Raw genomic sequence first — 21576 nt, forward strand, 5'->3', positions numbered from 1 at the left:
TTCCCTTTTACCAAGAATAATTCTATTTCTAACGTTCACCAAGATGAGAAACATAATGTAGTTCGAACCTCGTGAATTCCCACCAGTCTGGAGATGAGGTTCATGAGCATCATTTTCACCTCAAATCTCTCCGTAGAGCTCTCTAGCTGCTTTAGTAGTTTTTCTGCAAAATCTGGAAAGGAGAAGACCAGAGAAGCACACTGAGTCCATGGTCTGCACACCACTACCTAACAGGCGTAGAAAAGAGCAGCCATTAGATCAGCGACTGTGGTAGGGCTGTACCTGAAATCACTCTGCTGAACCAGGATGGTTCAGAACAGCAGCATCACAGAAGGTGAAAAGATGCACACACAGTGAACGGTGCCCTTCAATGGTGCCCAAAGTTAAGTCTTAAGGAGTCCCAAGATTTTTAGCATCAACATCTTGACTGATAGGAGCTCCACTTAACAGTTCTCAGAGCCTTGCTTCCCAGAGTGTGGTCCACAGCTGGTCCACCCGGTAGCTTGTTAGAAATACAGAATCTCAGGCCCCACCCTACACCTACTAAATCAGAATCTGCACTGACAAAAGATTATCAATTCTTCATTTAGTCAAGCACAATGTCCTACTGCAACTGTTTGTTAAAGACATAAAGTAAAGAACTCTTCCTTCCACATTTTTCTTATTTTGCTGTGGACTGGGAATTACAACTTTAAAACATAATTCCCCAGGCTACAACCAAATGGTAACAACAATTACTGATTGTCTATTAAGTGCCAGGGATCTTATATTCCCTGGTAACACACAGAGGTAAGACCAAAAAGGAACTTGGGAAGTCATAATTGTAATACCTTGGGGGTCATGAATCAAATGAATAGCCGAAAAATTAAACACCTCTGGTTTTTTCTTCTTTTTTTGTTTCTGAAATAAAACGAGAGGAAAAAACATTTACATCACACCACACTATTGCGGGAGAGGAACCTACAACAAATTTGTTTCAAAAAACCTTTCTTTCAACTAGAACTAAAGATGGTTTTTGTCTTTCTACATTAAACCTCGGGAATGTTCCAGCAAATAGCACCTGTGAGACTTAAAAGAATTTAGAAATATAAACATTAAAAAACACAGAAGGGCCAAATTAATGAATTTTCAGATTAACCATCACAAAATATAAAATGTATTTCATTGGTGTACTCTCCTGAGAAGATAAATCTAGCAAAAATACCCTAATACAGGCCATCTTGATTAGAACAATTGAAAAGTGAGTTTAATCAAATTAATTTATTCAAGTCACAGATTTTGCTAGAGCTGAAAACATTTCGTCATCTAAAAAAACCAGTACTTAAAAATTCATCATAAATTCCGAAGTCTCTCAAAAATGCTATTTCTTTATTCCAAATTCTTAAAAAGCTTTTGCCAAAAACCCCATATTCTATAGTCTAATGATTCCTACCTCATTTTCCAGGTACAAGTCTCACCTTGAGCACTTTCATAGCCTTTTCCAACTTCTTCTTGTGTTTGGAGCTTTTCTTCCCTGTGGCATATTGTACTAGCAGGTCTCTTGCTGTTGGTCCTTCATCCTGAAGAAGACACTACTTTGTAAACAAGGAAAATCTGCATAGAAGCAAACAGTAAGGCTTTCAAAGACTTCTTTGCATTTATACTCTGCAACCGCTATAAAAAATGAGCATGACTTAAAATTCAATAAAAATATTTGCCCATGTGTACAAACGAGTACAAAGATTTTCACTGCAGCACTGATTTTTGTTTTTATATTTTGCTTTAAAGTTTTATCAAAGTATAAAATACAACTTTGTTTTTATTTGAAAAAAGAAACTGGAAACACTATCACTAGGAAAATGATTAAGCTATAATACATACATACTATGAAATATGTGGAGGTTAAAAGAATGAGGTAGATCTGTATGTACTAAATCGGTATATCTATATATACAACACAAAGAAAGCAAGTTGCAGAATAATACACATAATAATTATATATATTTCAAAGAGCTAACATACACATAACATATATACATCCACATATATACACTTGGGAAATGAAATGGTTATCTGTGAAGATGAAACAGGGAAGTAGAAATAAGACAGGATCAAGAAAACTTTTCTCTACAGTATTGTAATTTTTTATAATAATGTTATTCACACATTACTAATAACAAAATGAATTAAAAGAGCTTATTATATATTCTCGTATTCTTGTTACCACAATGCTAATAGGAGAAAGGATACTTTTTCTTAGAATTTGTTTTTGATTTTACTAAAAAATATTTTTTAATAAAGAAAATTTCATGACATCATAAATCTTCATTTTGCCTTTTTAGAAGATGCCACAATATTATTTCTCTCCTTCTCTAAACACTCTATAATATTGACATCATCTCAAAAAATACTGGCAGCAATTTTCATTCTAAGTTTATATAATGAGTAGAGGTATAGCTTTAGAACTACGAACAAGGCTAAATGAATCTCACTTTTATTATTAGTTCTTTAACCAATCTTAGTGAACGTAAGTGACAAATTCTAAACAGAATAAAATCTCAGCATGGCAGAACACAATAAAGGATAAAGGTAACATGTAAGCTTTTTTCTAGCTTGAGCGTCATGGATTTTACAATCTGTCCTGAGAGCAATAATGAAATCTACTAGACTGCTGTAAAGTTCAGAAGCATCTATGGTTAAATGTATAACCTCAGATTCTGAGTCGCTGTCCTGTTTCTCCTCTTCATCTTTGCCAAGGAAAAATGTCAAAGCAGCAACTAATATCTAAAGACCAATCAGAACAAAGTCAATTACTCACCCCAGCTTACAACAAAGAATAAATACTTTCGTTTACATACTATTCACGCACAGAACTAGGACCTGAAGGAACAAAATCAGACTAATGGGATTTGGGCTCTTTTTTCTCAATTAAAACATAATGTTGTTATAACACTATTTGTCCTAAAAGTATTTATAATTTAAAAAAGATATCTTTAGATAAAAACAGCCAGGTTCCACATAGTTATCTTTTAAGTAGATGACCAGGAATTTCTACATGCCCGCGCCTGCCCCAAAAAGTGACATGGTAGCCTTTCTAACAAAGTCAAACATGTTCTTAAATGCCTCCTCTAAAGCACAGATGAACCAGGGAAGCAGCCTGAACACAAAGAGAGCATTACTAAACATGAACTGCACGCCCATACAGTACCTCTTCCTCACAGACCCGTCTCCTTGCTACTCGGACGGTGCATTCACACAGCCCTACAGACACTCACCTTGGTGACCTTAGAGAAACATGCGGTTGTGATCACATTGACAGTTTTGGCATCATTCCTGGGGTAAGACAAATGAGTGTTTTCAAAGTAAATTCTCATTCTATTGCATTTCATTGCATTGACAATGGTACAAAATGAACAATATATATTTCTGACATGTTAGACTCCACAGTTTAAAAAGTTGTGGGTTGCAGGGGCGCCTGGGTGGCACAGCGGTTAAGCGCCTGCCTTCGGCTCAGGGCGTGATCCTGGCGTTATGGGATCAAGCCCCACATCAGGCTCTTCCGCTATGAGCCTGCTTCTTCCTCTCCCACTCCCCCTGCTTGTGTTCCCTCTCTCGCTGGCTGTCTCTATCTCTGTCGAATAAATAAATAAAATCTTAAAAAAAAAAAAAAAAAAAGTTGTGGGTTGCAATAAATAAATAAGTAGTCATAGGTTGCCTAACAAACAAAAACAGAGTCACGGATTGCTAAACTGTCAACCATAGGTGAACATTTAATTAAACTTTAGCCCAGTCTTATGTCAGAAAATTACACAGCCATTTAATATGGATTTTTGTGAAGAATTTTTAATGACACAGGAATGTACTCAAGATAAGAGAAACAAAAAAAGTGAATAAAAACTTAATAGTATGGCAAAATTCCAACCATATTTAAAAATTCATGTTTAAGGGGGTGTCTGGGTGGCTCAGTTGGCTAAGTGGCGGGCTCCTGATTTCAGCTCAGGTCATGATGTCAGGGTCCTGGGATCTAGCCCCGTGTGGGGCTCCACACTCAGAGGAGTCTGCTTGAGGATTTCTCTCCCTCTCCCTCTGCCCCCCCCGCCCCGCTTGTGTGTGCACATGCTCTGTCTCTCTAAAATAAATAAATCTTCTAAAAAATTCATGTTAAAGAAATGACAGGAGAAAATAGAAACTATTAACAGTGATCATCACTGGGTGGTGAAACTATCAAAATTTTTTTAAAAAAACTTTTTAGCTTCTCCCAATTTTTTGTTGCAATGAATATTACTTTTATAATAAAAAAATAGTGAATAAGAAAAACAAAAGACATGAATTGGGAGCAATGTACCAACAAACCAAAGTTTACAGAAGGTGATACTTTATATACATGGGATAAAATTCTCAGAGTGGCAGAGCAGAAAGAGCACAGATTTCAGAGTCTGACATCTGGGTCTGAATTTCAGTTCTGCCCTCGACTAGCTACTAAGCTTACACTCTATGAACTTTAGTTTTGTTACCTATAAAATGGGGATCATTCCAGATAAGTTGCATTATGTTGTTCTAAAGGTTGAATGAGATAATATGAGGTGTAGGTGGCTCAAGAAATGGTAGCCAATGTTATTAATTATTTGGATTGCTCTGTATTTTTATTTCCAACTTAATCTATGACAGAGGTATATTAAAGAGACAAAGATCAAGAAAAATATTTGTGTATGTACTCTGCAGTAATTATAAATGAATGAGAGTCTCCTTCTAAAGAGACAAATATATATATATATTACCAGATGTTTCTTCTATAGAGTTCAATCATCACATCCAAAGATATTTTGGCTGCAGTTGCATTGCTGTCTCTTAACATGGTGTACATGAAATTCTGCAACACCTAAAGAAAAAGAGGAGAAAGAAGATTTAATATAATACACTGCTGGCACATGCTGTGAACATGGAAAAAAAAGGGGTACTTACTATATTCACTTTATTGTTCTTGTGTTTTGCATTTATATTCTTGATATCAGTGACAATATGTGTGTATAAAGTCTAAGGAAAAGAAACAAAAACATACACATATTAGCTGACGTTTTTAACCTTGCTCAGGGTTTGGAGAAAATGCATGGGAGAATTTAATTTTACCTATTTTTCATTCTATAATAAGACACCATAAACAAAACAAAAAGCAGCAGCTAAAATGCAAAAGGAAAGTTGCCCTAAAAAGGTTAAACAAGGAGTTACCATATAACTCAACAATTCTACCTCTAGTTATATATCCAAGAAAAATGAGAATATATTTCCACACGAATATTCACAGCAGCATTATCCATAATAGCCAGAAAGTGGCAACAACCCAACTGTCCATTAACTGATGAACAGACAACAAAATGTGGTATCCCCATATGACTGAATATTACTTAGCAACAAAAAGGAATGAAGTACTGATACATTCGACAACATAGTTGAACTCTGAAAGCATTATGCTAAGTGAAAGAAGCCAGACACAAATACTACGTGTTGTATGATTCCATTTATATGAAATACCCAGCGTAGGCAAATCTAGAGAGACCAAAAGTAAATTGGTGGTTACTTAGGCATGAGAGAGATGAGGAAATGGGGAGTGAATGCTAATGGGAACGGGGTTTCTTTTTGAGGAGGATAAAAATACTCCAAAATTGATTGTACTGATGGTTGCAAACTCTGTAAATATACTAAAAACCACTGAACTGCACACTTTTAATAGATGAATTGTATATGAATTATATCACAATAAAGTTATTTTTAAAAAGGAAAGTTGTTCCATTTACTTAGTCCTTAAACGCATACTTAGCCCCTAACCGGTATACCAATACCACTGGTGCCCAAAATCCCTCCCATAGACAACTTTTATCTCACAGTTACACAAAAAGTACAATTGCTAAAATCAAAGAGTGGCAGTCTCTCAATACTCGGAAAAAAAATTTTTTCAAATTAATATACGTAAACTTAAACTTTTCTTTAAATTTCTTTCACAAACCTTCAGCTCTGGTCTTACTTATACAAGCAAATACAAAGTCACAGGGAAATATTAATAACGAAAAGTGTTTTGGGAGATAGGGTGGGGCTGTTATAGTTAGGGGTGTCCAGTTCATGCTCTGATTCAGCTAGTCAGTATAGTACAGTTGAAAAAGGCATGAGTTCTGGAACCATACTGCCTGGGTTTATATTTCTGCCTTCCCACTAACATGCCCCACGATTCTGGGCATCTTACTCTACCTCTCTGTGTCTCAGCCTTTTCATTTGTAAAATAATAGTAATAATGAACCCTATCTCATTTTGTGAGTAAACAAATAACTATATAAGAAGCTCTGAATGGTACCTGGCAAAAAGTGAGCAATCAATAAATGTTAGCTATTAGCACCATGTTGTATGCACACAAGCGTTGATTTTTTCCTATTAAAATTATCCTTATCTGTATCCAATAACATGAAGTATCAAGAATTCAATCTACAGGGGTGCCTGGGTGGCTCAGCCGTTAAGCCTCTGCCTTCGGCTCAGGTCATGATCCCAGGGTCTTGGGATCGAGCCCCGCATCAGGCTCCCTGCTCCTCGGGAACCCTGCTTCTCCCTCTCACACTCCCCTTGCTTGTGTTCCCTCCCTCGCTGTCTCTCTCTGTCAAATAAATACATAAAATCTAAAAAAAAAAAAAAAAAAAAAAAAAAAAAAAGGAATTCAATCTACAAGTTTAATGTCACTGCAAGGAAAAATGGAATATAAGGGGGGAAGAAGCAATTTCGCTCTTTACCTTTCGCAGAAGCTTATCATGGCAACGCAGAAGTTCAAAGAAGAGTTCTAGCAAACTTGATGGATTGATGAGATTCTTATTTCTCAGCAAGATCAAAGCTTTGCAAAATGTCTAAGGAAGGAAAAGAAACATATTATATGGTAATGATGAAATTAGGGTGAGAAAAGGGAGAATGTATATCCCAAAAGAGTGTGCTATCTTCTCCTAATTAGGCACTATTCTGGGCATTAGAACAACAGTCAGTCTCTGCCCTCATGGACGTTCCACTGGGAGTGAGGCAGAAGAAGGGACAGAGGAGCAAGGAAGCACATAAACAGGTGTATCTCACACAATGATATGTGTCATCAAGAAAGTAAAACAGGGTAATGTAATTGATACACAGTGACTGAGGGGGGACTACTTTACACAGGAAGGTCAAGTAAGTATCAAGATATGACAAACTCAGGGCGCCTAGGTGGCTCAGTCAGTTAGGTGTCTGCCTTTGGCTCTAGTCATGATCTCAGGGTCCTGGGATCAAGCCCCGCATCGGGCCCTGGCTCAGCCGGGAGTCTGCTTCTCCCTCTCCCTCTGACCCTCTTCCCCGCTTGTGCTCTTTCTGTGTCTCAAATAAATAAATAAAGTCTTAAAAAAAAAAAAGATCTGACAAACCCCTAGTGATCAATGAATGCAAAAAGATAAGAAAGGTGGGTTAACAAGAACAGAATAAACTGGAATCATCAATCTGAATCTGTGACCTTATAAGGCATTCCTTGGAGGTATGTTAGTACCCAAGAATCACCCAACAGCATTTGTAGCACTCCTGCTTACCACCAACTTTCATGACTACCCTTATTGCCCAAGATTTGGCTGCTACTACCGTTCTCCATTACCAGAACAAGTAATCCTTGGAGAATAGTTGATTCCAAATCTTGGGGCAGGCAAAGCAGTGAAAAAAAGGTTCTGGAATTATTTCTGCCAGAACGTAAGGATGCTTTCAAAAATATCAGTGGCTTTGCCAAAAGGACTGAGAAGCTCCCACTGGCTAGGTGATAACAATTTGAACAAAAAATAATAAATAATGCTTAAAAAAAGAAATGAATAAGAAGGACATAAATAGGGGTGCCTAGGCGATGCTGTTGGTTAAGCGTCTGACTCTTGGTTTTGGGTCAGGTCGTTATCTCAGGGTTGTGAGATTGCCCTGTGTTGGCCTCCACGCTCAGCATGGAGTCTGCTTAGAGTTTCTCGTTCCCTCTCCCTCTGTCCCTCCCCTCTGCACTCTCTCAAATAAATAAATCTTTAAAAAAAGGAAAAGGCTACAATGTCAGAGAAACATAAAAAAAATCATTTTACTGATTTTTTTAAGTAAAAGTTAATATACATGGGTATTTTGTTTCTTCCATTAAGAAACACAGTCTGGTCTATCTGTGTAAGTAGGAAAAAGTGAACAAAAACTTGGGAATGATTCAAAACGTCCTGGAAGAATAACAAATCAGTAGGCAGAAAGTCCACCAGTTGTTAAGGACTGGTGGTTATCACAATTGCCAATTAAAAAGAGGACCCACCAGTTGGTTTTAAATGAATCCTCTAAAGAGGAATGCTAATTACACAGACTCAATCCTTTGTTTCCTAGGAAAGGAAATCTCCCTTAATTATTTTTTAAAAACCTATTAATCATCATAAAAAACTATAAAGAAACACACACACATTTATTTATTTGACAATGCCTGCAGACTGGTTTGGTTGGGTACTGTTAGACACACAGAACTTAAAGGAAACCTAATTACTTGGAAAGACACTAAGTCTCTACACTCAAAATCTCAATCTGTATGACCTATAGGGACTTCGGAGTTTCATGACATAAGTAAAAGTCCTTTGACTAACAGTTTGAGTTTGAAGACTTTTGGGCTATGCTGCCAGGTCCCACATCCCAATGGAAAGTCACTCAGTTGACAACCCAGACCTTGAAACCCTGGCTTGTCTGAGATGATATCCTTTTTCTTTTGGGCCTAATCAAATTAATAAAATCCTGAAGACGTATAAAAATAGTAGAATGACAAAAAGCCTGGGAGAACGTAAGAGAAACAAATTTAAATCTAGAGACCTAGGATTTAACAAGTTTTGACATATTACTATGTTTTGTGGTCATTAATATTTGTGTCAGTTCTACCTGCTGCAGAGGTGTCTGAAAAGCAGACATACGAAATCTGAAAATGCCTTAGGCTGGGTTCTCAAGAAGCAGAGCCCGATTCATTACAGTGATTTGTCCAGGGTGTGCTCCCTTCTAGAAGTAAAGGAAGCAGGACAGGGCAGACAAAAGAAAAGCTGAGCAAGGTTCTGTCCTTGGCTGGAGACTAGCTTTCCTCACGTCACACACAAGCCCTGGAGCACAAACTACAACACAAAGTGGGACCCACCCTGAGGGAAGGGGCTGGGCTTTTGAACCTCTGGATTAGTCAGGTACCACCTGTAGGCTGAGAGGGCAATCTCCCAGGTGCTAGGGCTGTCACTTAGCTGGAGATAAGGCACGGGAGAAAGGATAGCTGGGGGCAGTGACAGCCAACATTCACCACAGGTGAGGGGAAATGGGAGCACAAGGCTGGTAAAGGGGATCTCAGTCAGGACCCAGTATCAACCACTACAGTGACAATATTTAAATGCTCAAACTGGCCAGTAAATGAATAAGTTTATTAAATTAAGCATTATAGGAGTGCTTCTAATCAGTTCTGGTTTGGCACTGCCCAATTTGCACTGAATTTTACTAAAACTCCTAAGATTTAAAAATAAGTGAATAAATAAAGCATTGCAAAAACTGTAAATTATAACTAGGGTTCTTAATGCATAAGAGATTTGAATGACTAGAAGGAATCATGTATTCAAAATAGCATCCTGGCAGGGTTAGCATGCTGGAAGAACAGAGAGATCAGAGAGAGCGAAGTGTAGCAGAAAAGGAAAGGAGGTCAAAAATACTGGCGGGGGCACCTGGCTGGCTCAGTCGATAGAGCATGAAACTCTTCAAAAAAACCCCAAACCAAAAAAACCCCAAAACATTGGCAAGAAGCAGATCATTTAGGGATTTACAGGCCACATTAGTAGAGCTTTACTCTAATTGAGTTTTACTCTAAGTATAAATGAGAAGCCACAGAAAGATTTTAAGGAACAGGTGACACATTCTGATTTACATTTTAAGAAGATGTTTAGCTGAGGCTGTTCTCATTTAAACACATAGTATTTGCACACATAAACACAGCACAACGTATCAATCTAAATACTGGACCTACCATTCGAAGATCTGGGTCCAAGACAGTGTGATTGTAGGAGAGAAGATCTTTCAGCTCTTGAGGAAAATTACTTAAATGTTCTGGATAGCAGTGACCAATCTGTAACAAAGCAAAGGCTCTTCTGAAGTTTCTCTTTCTCTCCTATAATTCATATGCACATATTTATGATGCTCTGCAAAAGGAGAGTAAAAGGCTGTTTCACAGAAGTAGATGGTTTCAAATCATTTCTTTTTATTCTACATGCTAATTTTTCCCATTTTCCCTGACCTTTCTTTTTTCTGACCTTTCTGACCTTCATATTTCTTCTAACCTTAGTAAAATATTTGTGACATGAATTAGAATCTGCTCTTATGAATTTGACAAAAAAAAACAAAAAACAAAACAAAAACAGCCTGAAAGTTTTGCTTTGGTTGGTTCTGCGAAAAGCTCCAGTGAAATCTTCTAATTCAGCTTAGGGAGAAAATAAAATTTGCAAAAAGGGAAACTTAAAAAAGTTTTTTAAAAATTAAATTTCCATTCCTGAATGGAATAAGATTGGGTATGACTGGAAAAATATTCTGCAAATGGCATAAAACAACTTGTCTTTGTTTTACTCAGAAATCATCTTACCTGTGCCATAAACATCACCAGCTCTGCCAGTTCTTTGCTAGGCTTATTTGGTTGTAATCTGAAAATCTCCACATTGGATTTGTAGTGATTGTACTGCTGTAGAAACTGTAGGAAAATAAAATTTAAGTTGGTCACCTTCTATCATATGACTTTCCCAGTGAAGAATGAGAAATTACTTAGTAGACATCTCTGATAGTGGTGTAGAGAAAAAGACATGCCAAAAGTGTATAGAAATATCTTTTCCTTACCCGCATTCTTCAAAATAAGTTTTGAAAAATGTGAGCACATCATAGGTAATCTAAAGACCCTTTTCTTTATCATTAGAAACATAGGTGATGTGGTGTAAAGCACAGAGTGTCAAAGCCAAGAGTCAAAAACTAAGATTCGGTCTATAGAGCACTCACAGCAGCACAAAATATAGGTCAGAAAAAGTAAAGTAAATCGTAACTATACAAAACTCTCTAGTCAACATTCCCCACTTCCTTTAAATAATAATTAAGATTTTATCCTGGAGTTCTAGATAGGATGTGTCCACCGCCAAAAGCAACACACAGAAATAACGATAATAGCTTCCACTTATTCAGCACTTGCTGTATGCCAGTCATTATGTACATTATCTCATTTAATTATATTTAATTCTAACAACAACCCAACAATCTAATGTTGGAACTCACTAGGCCTCAGTTCCATGCCCTATATCTACTCTCCAGGCCTAGACCACACACAGCTTTAAATTGCATGAGTGTATGAGAGAGACACTATGAGAATGAGTAGTTCTTTTTTTAAGATTTATTTATTTATTTTTAGAAAGAGACAGAGGCATGAGTGGGGGGGGGGGAGGGACAGAGGGCAAGAATCCTCAAGCAGACTCCCTGCTGAAGAGGGGAGCCCGTTCCAGGACCCTAACATCATGACCTGACCTGAAATCAAGAATCAGTTGCTTAACTGAGCCACCCAGGCACCCTGAGAATGAGTATTTCTTTGTATTAGCAGCCCTAACTGGCCCAGTGCACTCCAGATTCATCTCTCCAATTGCCTGACATCTGTGTTTAGATATCTAATAGACATCTTAAATCTAGCATGATCAAAAAACGTAACTCTTGATTTTCCCCAACAAAACTCCTAGGCCTCCAGCTTTCTCTAAGACCAGGAGTCAAGAAAAAGACCTACAACCCCTATATGCTTCAGATAAGACCCTGCTCTCCTGACTCCACACCACCAATGACAGGAGTGAGGAGAGGGCCCCAGAACTCCGTGTGCTCCTGGCAAGATCCTTATCTCACTTCTTTCCCACTCCTATCCATGGCCCAACCACCATTATCATGTGCCTGGAGATGATGAGAACTAGTATTATTACACCCCTTATGTTCATCAATCACCACAAATGTCCGGGATACCCGGGCCATCCTTCATTCCCCTCTCTCTAATCCCCAGGCCAGCGGAATTAAGAACTCCTGGGAGGGGCCAGGGCATATTTTTAAAAGTACCCTAGCCATTCTGATGCTCTATGGAAAACTTTCTCTCCTGACACACTGCTGCCCCCGTTTTCTTCCACCCAGGAAGTGTCCTCTTCGTCCCTCCGTGCTACTTCCAGAGACTGGCATCCCTCCAGATTGGTACCCTTTCCTGCTCCTTAACTGTCCCCACTGCCAGCTCTGAATTTTATGTCTGGAGGTCCATTTACGGCTGTCGGAAACAGACGTCGATGGAAGGCATTCTAACATAGGCTCATCAAGTGTTACCGACTTATTCAACTTAGGGGTTTCTGAAAGCAAAAGGCTGAAAAATCTGCATGGAAGTTGGTGGTTGGAGGGGCGGACCACTTGTCTCTCCACCTCTATGAGGTCGGGAGATAAACCCTAATGCCAAAAAAAAAAAATCTTTAAGGGTGTTTCCGTGGCAGCAGGACTACAGAGTAGTTTAGAAAATCCAAACGGGCAGCAAATTTCCATGAGGTGGGGAACAAAATCAGGGGCATGTCCCTTCCTCAACCTCTTCTCTCCTCCCGAGGGATCCCTGACCCTAACCGAAGAACCTGAGGCTAACCAGGATCCCAAGTCCACGCCACACCTTCCCCCTGCCTATGTCTCAACCAGTCGCGCCCCGGCCTCTAGCGGCGCCACGCCGCATTCCCACCTCCTCGATGTAGGCTGGCGGATCCCGCTTGATCAGATTCTGTAACTGCGGCAGGTTGCTGGGCAGCTTGTTATTGTTTCTGTTAGACATGTTGGCTGCTGACGGGCTCCGCAGGGAACAGTTTTAAGAAACCCCACACCTCCGGCAATCACCAACCGTGTCGGCTGCGTGTGGGAATCGTGCTTCCGACAATGACCGGAAACAGCACATGGGACGCTCGGCAGGCGGCGCCATCTTGGTTCTTAAAAAAAAAAAAAAAGGAAGAAAAAAAAAAAACACACAAACCCGGGAGGCTACGGGAGCCTCGGAGTGTCAAATTTACTCCCACTGCCGAACTGCTCGGTAGTGGTTTACACGAGGATTTGATTTTTTCCTCCATACACATTAGTTTATATCGTCATTGTGACACTCCTATGAAACAGATAGATAAGGATTAATCGTTTTTTAAATCCCACGGCCTAAGGACAGAAGGTTTTTCCTTTGGGAGTGGATAGCACTATCCTATTTTAGAGGGGGGGGAAGCGATGAGGTGCGTGTTACTCTTTTGCTATAACTTTAAATACTGCTTTTGTTTTGTTTTTGGTTGTTTTCAACCGTAACCCACACAAGGGAAAAGGGTGTGGCCTGGATAAAATGTAATCATGTTGATTGATTCTAAAATGCAAATTAATTTTTATTTAAAGGACCATCATTTTTATAAACATTATAAATACTCTTCAGTCACAGTTTTAAATTCAGATGCTGGTAATTCGAAGAGAATACATTTCTACAGTTTCACAGTGTGCAAAAACAAATGTGATGAATGAATGAATGGAGGAGTTAGGGTGTTGTTAATACAAAAATACGTGTGATCACTCACTCTGTGCCAGGCACTGTTCCAAGTTCTCCACTTGCACTATTCATTTAACCCTCGGAAAAGCCCTTTGAATTAGGTATTATAATTTTCTGCACTTTACAGAGGAGGAAATAGGCTCAGACAAATTGACTGCCCAAATTCATAGCTGGTGTGGGAGCTGAGGATTTAAGTCCAGGCAGTTTTGACTGTAACTAGATGAGAGAAAAAAGGAGCCTCACAGCTGGCACCTGGTAACTGGTTTGGCATTAATAGAGGGTCAGTGGTATTCTGCTTAACGTAAACAATTTTAGGTGCACCTGGCTGGCTTAATGGGCTAGATCTCAGGGTTGTGAATTCAAGCCCCACGTTGGCTCTAGAGATCACTTAAATAAATAAATAAATAAATAAATAAACAAACAAATAAACAAATAAATACATACATACATACCTAGATAGATAAATAGATAAATAAATAAATAACAATTTCACAAACACCAACTTCATTTCAGTCTGGGTCATCACAGAACTGGTTAGAATGAGCCCAAAACAAGATAACTCTGTAATCACACCTGAGCACAAACAAAATCAAGAATATTGTGCAAACCATCACTAATTTTTCAGCTATGTTTAGAAAATGGCTATTCTATTTATTCTTGAGTCAGGTACTTGTGAAGTTAATAAGAAGCAAATGTAGGTAGTAAATATTTTTTTTGAAAGCCTATTCAGAGGGGCATCTGGCTGGCTCAGACTGTAGAGCACGTGATTCCTGATCTCAAGGTCATGAGCACAAGGCCCACGCTGGGTGTAGAGATTACTTACATGAGTAAATAAATTTTAAAAAACTAAAAAAGGAAAAAAAAAACCCAACCACCCATTCATAGATTCAAATTTAAAAAAATGTTTTTGATTAGGTTGTATTAGGGAGAAAAGTATCCTCAAAACAAAATAGGTTGAAAAAAATTTTGCAATTATTTAATAGAATTCCTGTCAAAATCATAAGCTTATGTACTATGAATCTTTCATCACAAAAATATAACATGATGGGGCGCCTGGGTGGCTCGGTTGTTAGGCATCTGCCTTCGGCTCAAGGCGTGATCCCAGAGTCCTGGGATCTAGCCGGACATTAGGCTCCCTGCTCTGCTGGGAGCCTGCTTTTTCCTCTCCCACTCCCCCTGCTTGTGTTCCCTCTCTTACTGGCTGTCTCTCTCTGTCAAATCAATCAATCTTCTTTATATATATATATATATATGATTATTATTATTATTATTGATTATTATTATCAATATATAAGATTGATTGATTATTATTATTATTGATTGATTATTATTATCAATCAATCAATCTTCTTTATATATATTCTTTATATATATATTATTTATATATATTATATATATAATAATCTTATTATATATTATTATATATATAATCTTATTATATATAGATTATATATATATTATATATATATAATCTATATATATTGTATATATAGATTATATATATAATAGTCTTCTTTATATATATATTATTATTGATTGATTATTATTATCAATTATTATTATTATTGATTGATTATTATTATCAATCAATCAATCTTTATATATATAGAAGATTGATTGATTATTATTATTATTGATTGATTATTATTATTATTATTATTATTATATATATAATGTGAATAAAACACTCAGGCCATGTCATAAACTTTTATTTGCCATCTGTATGTCAGGAACTAGGGTAGGTGGTAGGAATACAAAAATAAATGAGGCATGGGCATTTGCCCTCAGGGAACTCACAGACTAAAAAGGGAGACAAATAGACAAGCACTTTTAAAATGAATAAAAATGTTCTTACAGTAGAGCAGTGGAAGCCATGGAAAGGACAACCCGGCCTAGAGGAACCAGAATGCTTCATAGTTATGGTACTAGTTGATTGAAATCCTGAAAGAAGAGGAATTTTTCTGAAGGAGGGAAAGTAAGGCTTTCCACATAAAGAAAATAGCCCGTATAGAAGTACAAGGGCTAGAAAAAGTGTGGTGGGTTTAAGGGATGCAGAAGTTTGGTGTGACTAAATGTTAGGAGGGGGTGTGCAGCACGGAAGGAGTTGAGAAAAATGAGTCAGCTGGGATTATGGAATCCTGATGATGAAAGGCTTTCTGTGCTCGTCTAAGGAGGGCATGTAAGTCTGCTCAAGAGAAAACTAAGGCTGAGAGTGACTAACTGAATATGTATTTTTAAAATATTAAACAATGGCTATATTGCATGTAACATAATCTACATATGTGTTATGTATATGAGCCAGATCAACACCAAGAAAACGCCATATTCATTTCTATATTTAGTCTTGAATTGGCAAAGGAACTTTCCATCTTTCTCTGATCCCCAAATAACTTTTAACCTGAAGTGAATTATTCTAGAACAGAAAATCTCCCTCTTTGCAAAAGAGACCCTATAATAATTATAGAATGGATCATATCATCTGGATTCAAATGGAGTACAAGTCTCTTTATTAAAGGCTCCTAGACTAGGGGCTATTTTAAATTTTGATTGCATAAGAAGCACACTCTTCTTATATCTCTATTTGGGGTGCCTTTTGGGGGGTTTGATATTCCAGCTAGCAGCTTGAGCACCGGTCTCGAGACATTAAATCTCTGTAACAAGCAGTAGGAAGGAGGAAGGTGTGGAAGGGCAAAAGGGTGCACCTCCTTATCAGCCTTATAAAACTTCCAAACAATGTAATACTAATGCATATATCTCCTTGGTCAGACTTAGTGAGACGGATAGTCCTACAAAGGAGTGATTTGGCTGGGTACCGCGAAGCTTTCAATAAAGGAAGGAGAGATTATGTTTGTTTTGAGGAATAAGGAAAGGTTTCATGAAGATGGGTGACTTGAGATAGGTCTTGGAAGCCATGTAGTTTTGATATGCAGAGGGATACATAGAGGACAAAGAAACAATAACTAGATCGAGACAGGTAGTAACCTCCATAAGAGTTTCTTAGTATCATCTATGTAAGAGAACATTGTGACATTCCTTAGAGAGTATTTCCTTCTTTGTAAAAGGAGAATGTTGAACAAAGCCGATTCTCATGCCAACCTCATGATTAGACGGGCGATCCATATGATGATCAACTGAAATTTTCCGTTAAATTGATGCTAAATATATTCTCTTTATTTATTTAACCTTATATGAAACAAGAATACCTGGGAATGATGGATTTGATGTGCTGGTGGTATTTTTTGAGCCCAGCTAAGGCCAACACCTCTGCTTCCATAGGAAATCCCATCCTTTATTTTTTTTATGATCATGTATTTATATTATAGATGTATTAAGATGTAATCAGTGTGCAAGAAATTGGCCATAAAGTGTACAGTCTGATGAGTTTTGATATGTGTATGTACCCACAAAACCATTATCACCATCAAGATAATGAATATATCCATTATCCCAAAGTTTCCTTGTGCTCCATCATCCCCAAACACACAGTTGCTTTCCATCACCATAGATAAGATTGCATTTGCACAAATGTTATACAAATGGAATCATACGTTATTCTTTTTTTTTCTAAGATATTATTTATTTATTTGAGACAGGGAGAAAGAGGGAGCAGGAGCAGGGGAGAGGGGCAAAGTGAGAAGCAGACTCCCCCACTGAGCAGGAAGCCCAGTGCAGGGATCAATCCCAGGACTCTGGGATCAGGGCTTAATTCCAGGACTCTGGGATCATGACCTGAGCTGAAGGCAGATGTTTAATCAACTTAGCCACCCAGGTGCCCCATACATTATTCTTTTGTGTCAGACTTCTTTCATTTAGTACAATAGTTTTTTTTAATAAGAGATTTCTTTCTTTCTTTCTTTCTTTCTTTCTTTCTTTCTTTCTTTCTCTTTCTTTCTTCTTCTTCTTCTTCTTCTTCTTCTTCTTCTTCTTTTTTTTTGATTTTATTTATTTACTTGAGAGAGAGACAATGAGCACAAGGAGGGGGAGTGGCAGACAGAGGGAGAGGGAGAAGTCACCTCTCCACTGAGCTGGGAGCTGGACATGAAGCTCAATCCCAAGATCCTGGGATCATGACCTGAGCCAAAGGCTCACACTTAACTGACTGAGCCACCCAGGTGCCCCTAGCAAAATAATTTTGAAATGCATACATAGATGCATTGCATATGTATATCAATAGTTCATTCCTTTTATTCTTGAGTAGTATTCCATCATATGTATATAATGTAATTTGTTTGTCCATTTACCTCTTGACTATTTGAATTGTTCCTGGATTCTGGCTATCAATATTTGTGTTCAAGTCTTTATGCAGACATATGTTTTCATATCTCTCGATAAATGCCTAGGATCACATGATAGGTTTTATTTAACTTTTTAAGAAACTGCCAACCAGTCCTTTGCTTCCACCATTCCACTAAACCTGTTTTTATCAAGGTCACCAACCACTGCGATGTTGCTAATTCAATGGTCAGTTTTCATCCTTTATCTTATCTGCAGCATTGGATACAGTTGGTCTCTCCCTCCTTCCAGAAACATGTTTGGTAACTGGCCTTGAACTGGTCTCTCTGATTCTTCCCTTGCCCCCATTATGTGTGTTCTTATAGTGGTGGTCAGAGGGACCCTTAAATGGATCAAGTTACTCCCCCAACTTTTCTTCTCACTCAGATTTAAAGCCAAAGTCCTTCAGTGGCACAGAAGGCCATACAGAATCTGACCCCACGCTTCCTCTCTCCTCTCCCATCACACTCCCCTTTGCCTGCTCTGGCCCAGGCAAAATAGCCTCCTGCCTTCAGTGTGTCAAGCCTCAGGGCCTTCATACTTGCTAAAAAAAGATTTGTTGAGAGAAAGAGAGAGAACGTGAGGGGAGGGGCAGCAGTAGGGAGGGAGAGAGAATTTCAAGCAGACTCCCTGCTGAGCACAGAGCACAACGCAGGGCTTAATGACCCTGAGGTCATGACCTGAGCTGAAAATCAAGACATCAAAAGTCAGATGCTCAACTGACTGAGCCACCCAGGTGCACTCTCCCGCTTTAAAAAAAATTTATTTATTTTTAGAGAAAGACATTTTTTCTTATTCTCACAGTTAGAAAGACATTTGCTTTAATTAATTAATAAATGATTTCAAGTTTTTATTGAAACTCTAGTTAGGTAACATATAGTGTAATTGGCTTCAGGTATAGAACCATCACTTACATAGAACACCCAGAGCTCATCCCAAGTGCCTCCTCTGACATAAGCACCACAAGTCTTGCTCCCTCACTTTCCTCAGGTCTCTGCTAAGAGACATCTTGTTAGCAAGGCCTTCCCTGATTTCCTATCCTGCCTCCCACTCCATACTCCCTTCTCCTGTTCTGCTGTTGCCCATAGCTCTTGTAAGCCTCAGGCCTACTATGTACTCACTAGCTTAATTGCTAGTTGTCTTTCTGTCACTAGAGCATGAATTTAATGAGGACTTTGTTTTGTTCACTGTTCAATCCTCCACACTTAGAGCAATACGTGGCACATAGTAGGTCATCAGTTAATATTTGTTGAATGAATACACAATCTCTTGTCTATTCTCCCTCTCCAATTATGTGATTTAATTTACTAAAGTTACAACTTAAAGTATCTTAGACAACCACAGGAAAAATTTACTTCAAGATCAGTAAGTGACTACCATGTGAATTCTAATTATTGTCTCTCTTGTTAGAAACCAATAACATTGATCATGTTTAGGAAAGCCACGCATGTGTTAGTCCTTCTCTAATTAAAATATCTTGTTTTTGGAAACTATTAGATTAGCCACTGGAGGGAGCTCATGCCTTTGTTTAAACAAGAAAATTCTATCATTTGGCAAAATGACCATGTGCAAACTCGACAGCAAAGTTCTTCTCAAGGTTAATATAATTTTTCATTGTTCTTTATCCCCCCTCCTATTCAGCTTTAGTGTTAGTTTTACCCAGAATTTCATCTATCCTTCCTTCCTTGTGGACAATGAGAACTGCTGGGTCTGCCCTTGGACAAACGTCTCAATCCCGAGTTCAACCACAGCCAAGTCCTTATGTCAAAATGTTCCTCAAGAACCATCTAATGGTTTTTATTTCTATATCTTTATACTTCAAATTTCAAAGGGTGATAACATTTTAGTTGGCTTTGAAAGATATTCAGTGATTTTGTGATAGTGGGGAAGTAGCTCCTTTGAAGATAAGCCACTGCACATTGTATCAACATTTAATCGCATAAAGGGTAAAGAAACAGAAGCTGGCTCTTATCCTTTTGCCAGCTGTCTTGCCTGCGCCAGATAAAACCAGTGCAGTTCATTGCCTTATTCTGTAAGATCTGCTGTTACCGCTGGATTAATTTAGACAATGTAAAGATTATTAATGTGGTTGAGTCTGGGTGTTCCTGCTTTTCATTGTCAGAGGAACCCATTAGGAAAATTCCCATCTTGGACCCAAAATGTTCTAATATGACTATATAGTTTTTCCATCACGTGAGAAATACAATAGGCTATGGCTAGTTTTTTGTTTGTTTTGTTTTAGCAAGGTATATAAACTTCAAGAAGACAGTTACAATAAGGGGAGAGAACATGTCATATGTATGAATTCTCTTTCTTTGATGATGAATTATCCTTGCTTTTTTTTTTCTTTCTCTAAATATTAGGAACAAACACATCTCTCTGTGGCCCAAATGATATGAAGGTTGTGGTGAGATGTCCTTGAGGATCCACAGCCTCAAGGATCTCATTTATTTCAGGAAATAAAGCAAAGTGATGAGAACACTTTTCTCCTTTCCTATTGAGGAAGGTCATTGAAAGATGAGACTGCCAGTGGACCTGTGAGCTGGACCTGGGAGATCGGAGGCTCCTCGCCCCCCTCTCCTGTCCTGGAATGTGGGTTCCACTTGCCTTTCTGGCTCCCAGAGGCTGTTCCAAGTGTATAGTCTTGAGATAACGGTGTGATGTTGAGAACACCTGCGCAGTGAATGTGACTGAACTCAGTTAAGGTCTCTTTATAAACTTTTAGGATTTGGTGGGCTGGTGCGGGATCCGTTCATCTTGCTGCTGTCCAAGACAAGCCTAATGTGTAAGTTCCCTTTGCTTATTAATACTGCTACTTACCGACCTGGAGTGGCCTGCCTCTTTCTTTGGTCTCTCCCTGACCTCTGCCTGAAGGGGGGCGGTTTCAGATTACACCAGGGATGGTCCAGGGGGAGTTGCGAATCTATAACTCCCCGAGAATGTTCTTCTCAGTTATAAAAGGAATAGCATCCCTTCTGTTGTCTGCCCTCCCCCCCCCCCCCAACCCGAGAGACCCACAGAAGGTAACCGGACAATTGGAAACTCTCACCTTCAGGCAGAGGAATGGAGCAATGTAAAGTACCTGGACATTACTTGGCATTGTATTTGATAAGAAATAAAGAAATAATGAAATTCTTTCAGAGTCTTCTAATTTCCATCTCATTGCTATCAGAATAACCTAAGACCAGAGAAGTAGTCTTCTCACATTTTGGCAGTCCTAGATTAGTTCCCTAAGCAGTTTATTTTCAAATAAAAGCATACTTAAAGGAGTACAGGGAACATCATTGTAAAACGTGGCCAGGTGAAGCCATCGGGTAGCCATTAAGGAAAAACTATGGTGTACTGGGCAGAATAGTGAACACTGAATGCTTTGCAAGAAACTTTAGAGATCACAGTCCCTCATGCTTAGTTTACAGATGAGTAAACTGCTACTCAGAGAGGCCATGAGACTTGTCAAAACTACTCGGCCAATGTGTGGCAGGCAGACCAGTAATATCTTCATTTCCAGAATCTTCATTGTACTTCCACCTGTAAGGTTTCTCCCAGTGTGAAAAGTCTGCGTTTGGGGCTGTAGGAGAGAATAATAAAGATAATGCAGGTAACACTTAGTGATCAGAATAAAAGTATATGTAACCTGTGTCATTTGGGTTCTCTGGGAAGCAGGCACTGAGACAGAATTGGATGTGGCAGAGGTTTGTGGGAGATAACCCTCACAAAAATAA

General features: G+C 38.5%; 1 protein-coding gene across 2 annotated transcripts in view; it reads right to left on the reverse strand.

Annotated features, from left to right (window-relative positions):
* Positions 1 to 13025, reverse strand: part of SDAD1 (SDA1 domain containing 1) — a 29214-nt gene extending 16189 nt beyond the window's left edge. The window contains exons 1-11 of one of the 2 annotated variants that reach the window (XM_026509941.4): positions 12752 to 13025; positions 10616 to 10720; positions 10007 to 10105; positions 6750 to 6860; positions 4942 to 5013; positions 4758 to 4858; positions 3255 to 3312; positions 2689 to 2763; positions 1458 to 1559; positions 831 to 900; positions 69 to 172 (exon numbers count right to left, since the gene is read on the reverse strand). In XM_026509941.4, coding sequence (XP_026365726.2) covers positions 69 to 172; positions 831 to 900; positions 1458 to 1559; positions 2689 to 2763; positions 3255 to 3312; positions 4758 to 4858; positions 4942 to 5013; positions 6750 to 6860; positions 10007 to 10105; positions 10616 to 10720; positions 12752 to 12841 — 987 coding nt within the window. In that variant the 5' untranslated portion in view covers positions 12842 to 13025. Of the gene's footprint in view, positions 1 to 68; positions 173 to 830; positions 901 to 1457; positions 1560 to 2688; positions 2764 to 3254; positions 3313 to 4757; positions 4859 to 4941; positions 5014 to 6749; positions 6861 to 10006; positions 10179 to 10615; positions 10721 to 12751 lie in introns of those variants that run through there. The other variant, XM_057309671.1, reaches the window with a different exon arrangement.
* Between the last annotated feature and the right edge of the window lie 8551 nt (positions 13026 to 21576).

Source organism: Ursus arctos, unplaced genomic scaffold (genome assembly GCF_023065955.2).
Source record: "Ursus arctos isolate Adak ecotype North America unplaced genomic scaffold, UrsArc2.0 scaffold_9, whole genome shotgun sequence".
NCBI lineage: Eukaryota > Metazoa > Chordata > Mammalia > Carnivora > Ursidae > Ursus > Ursus arctos.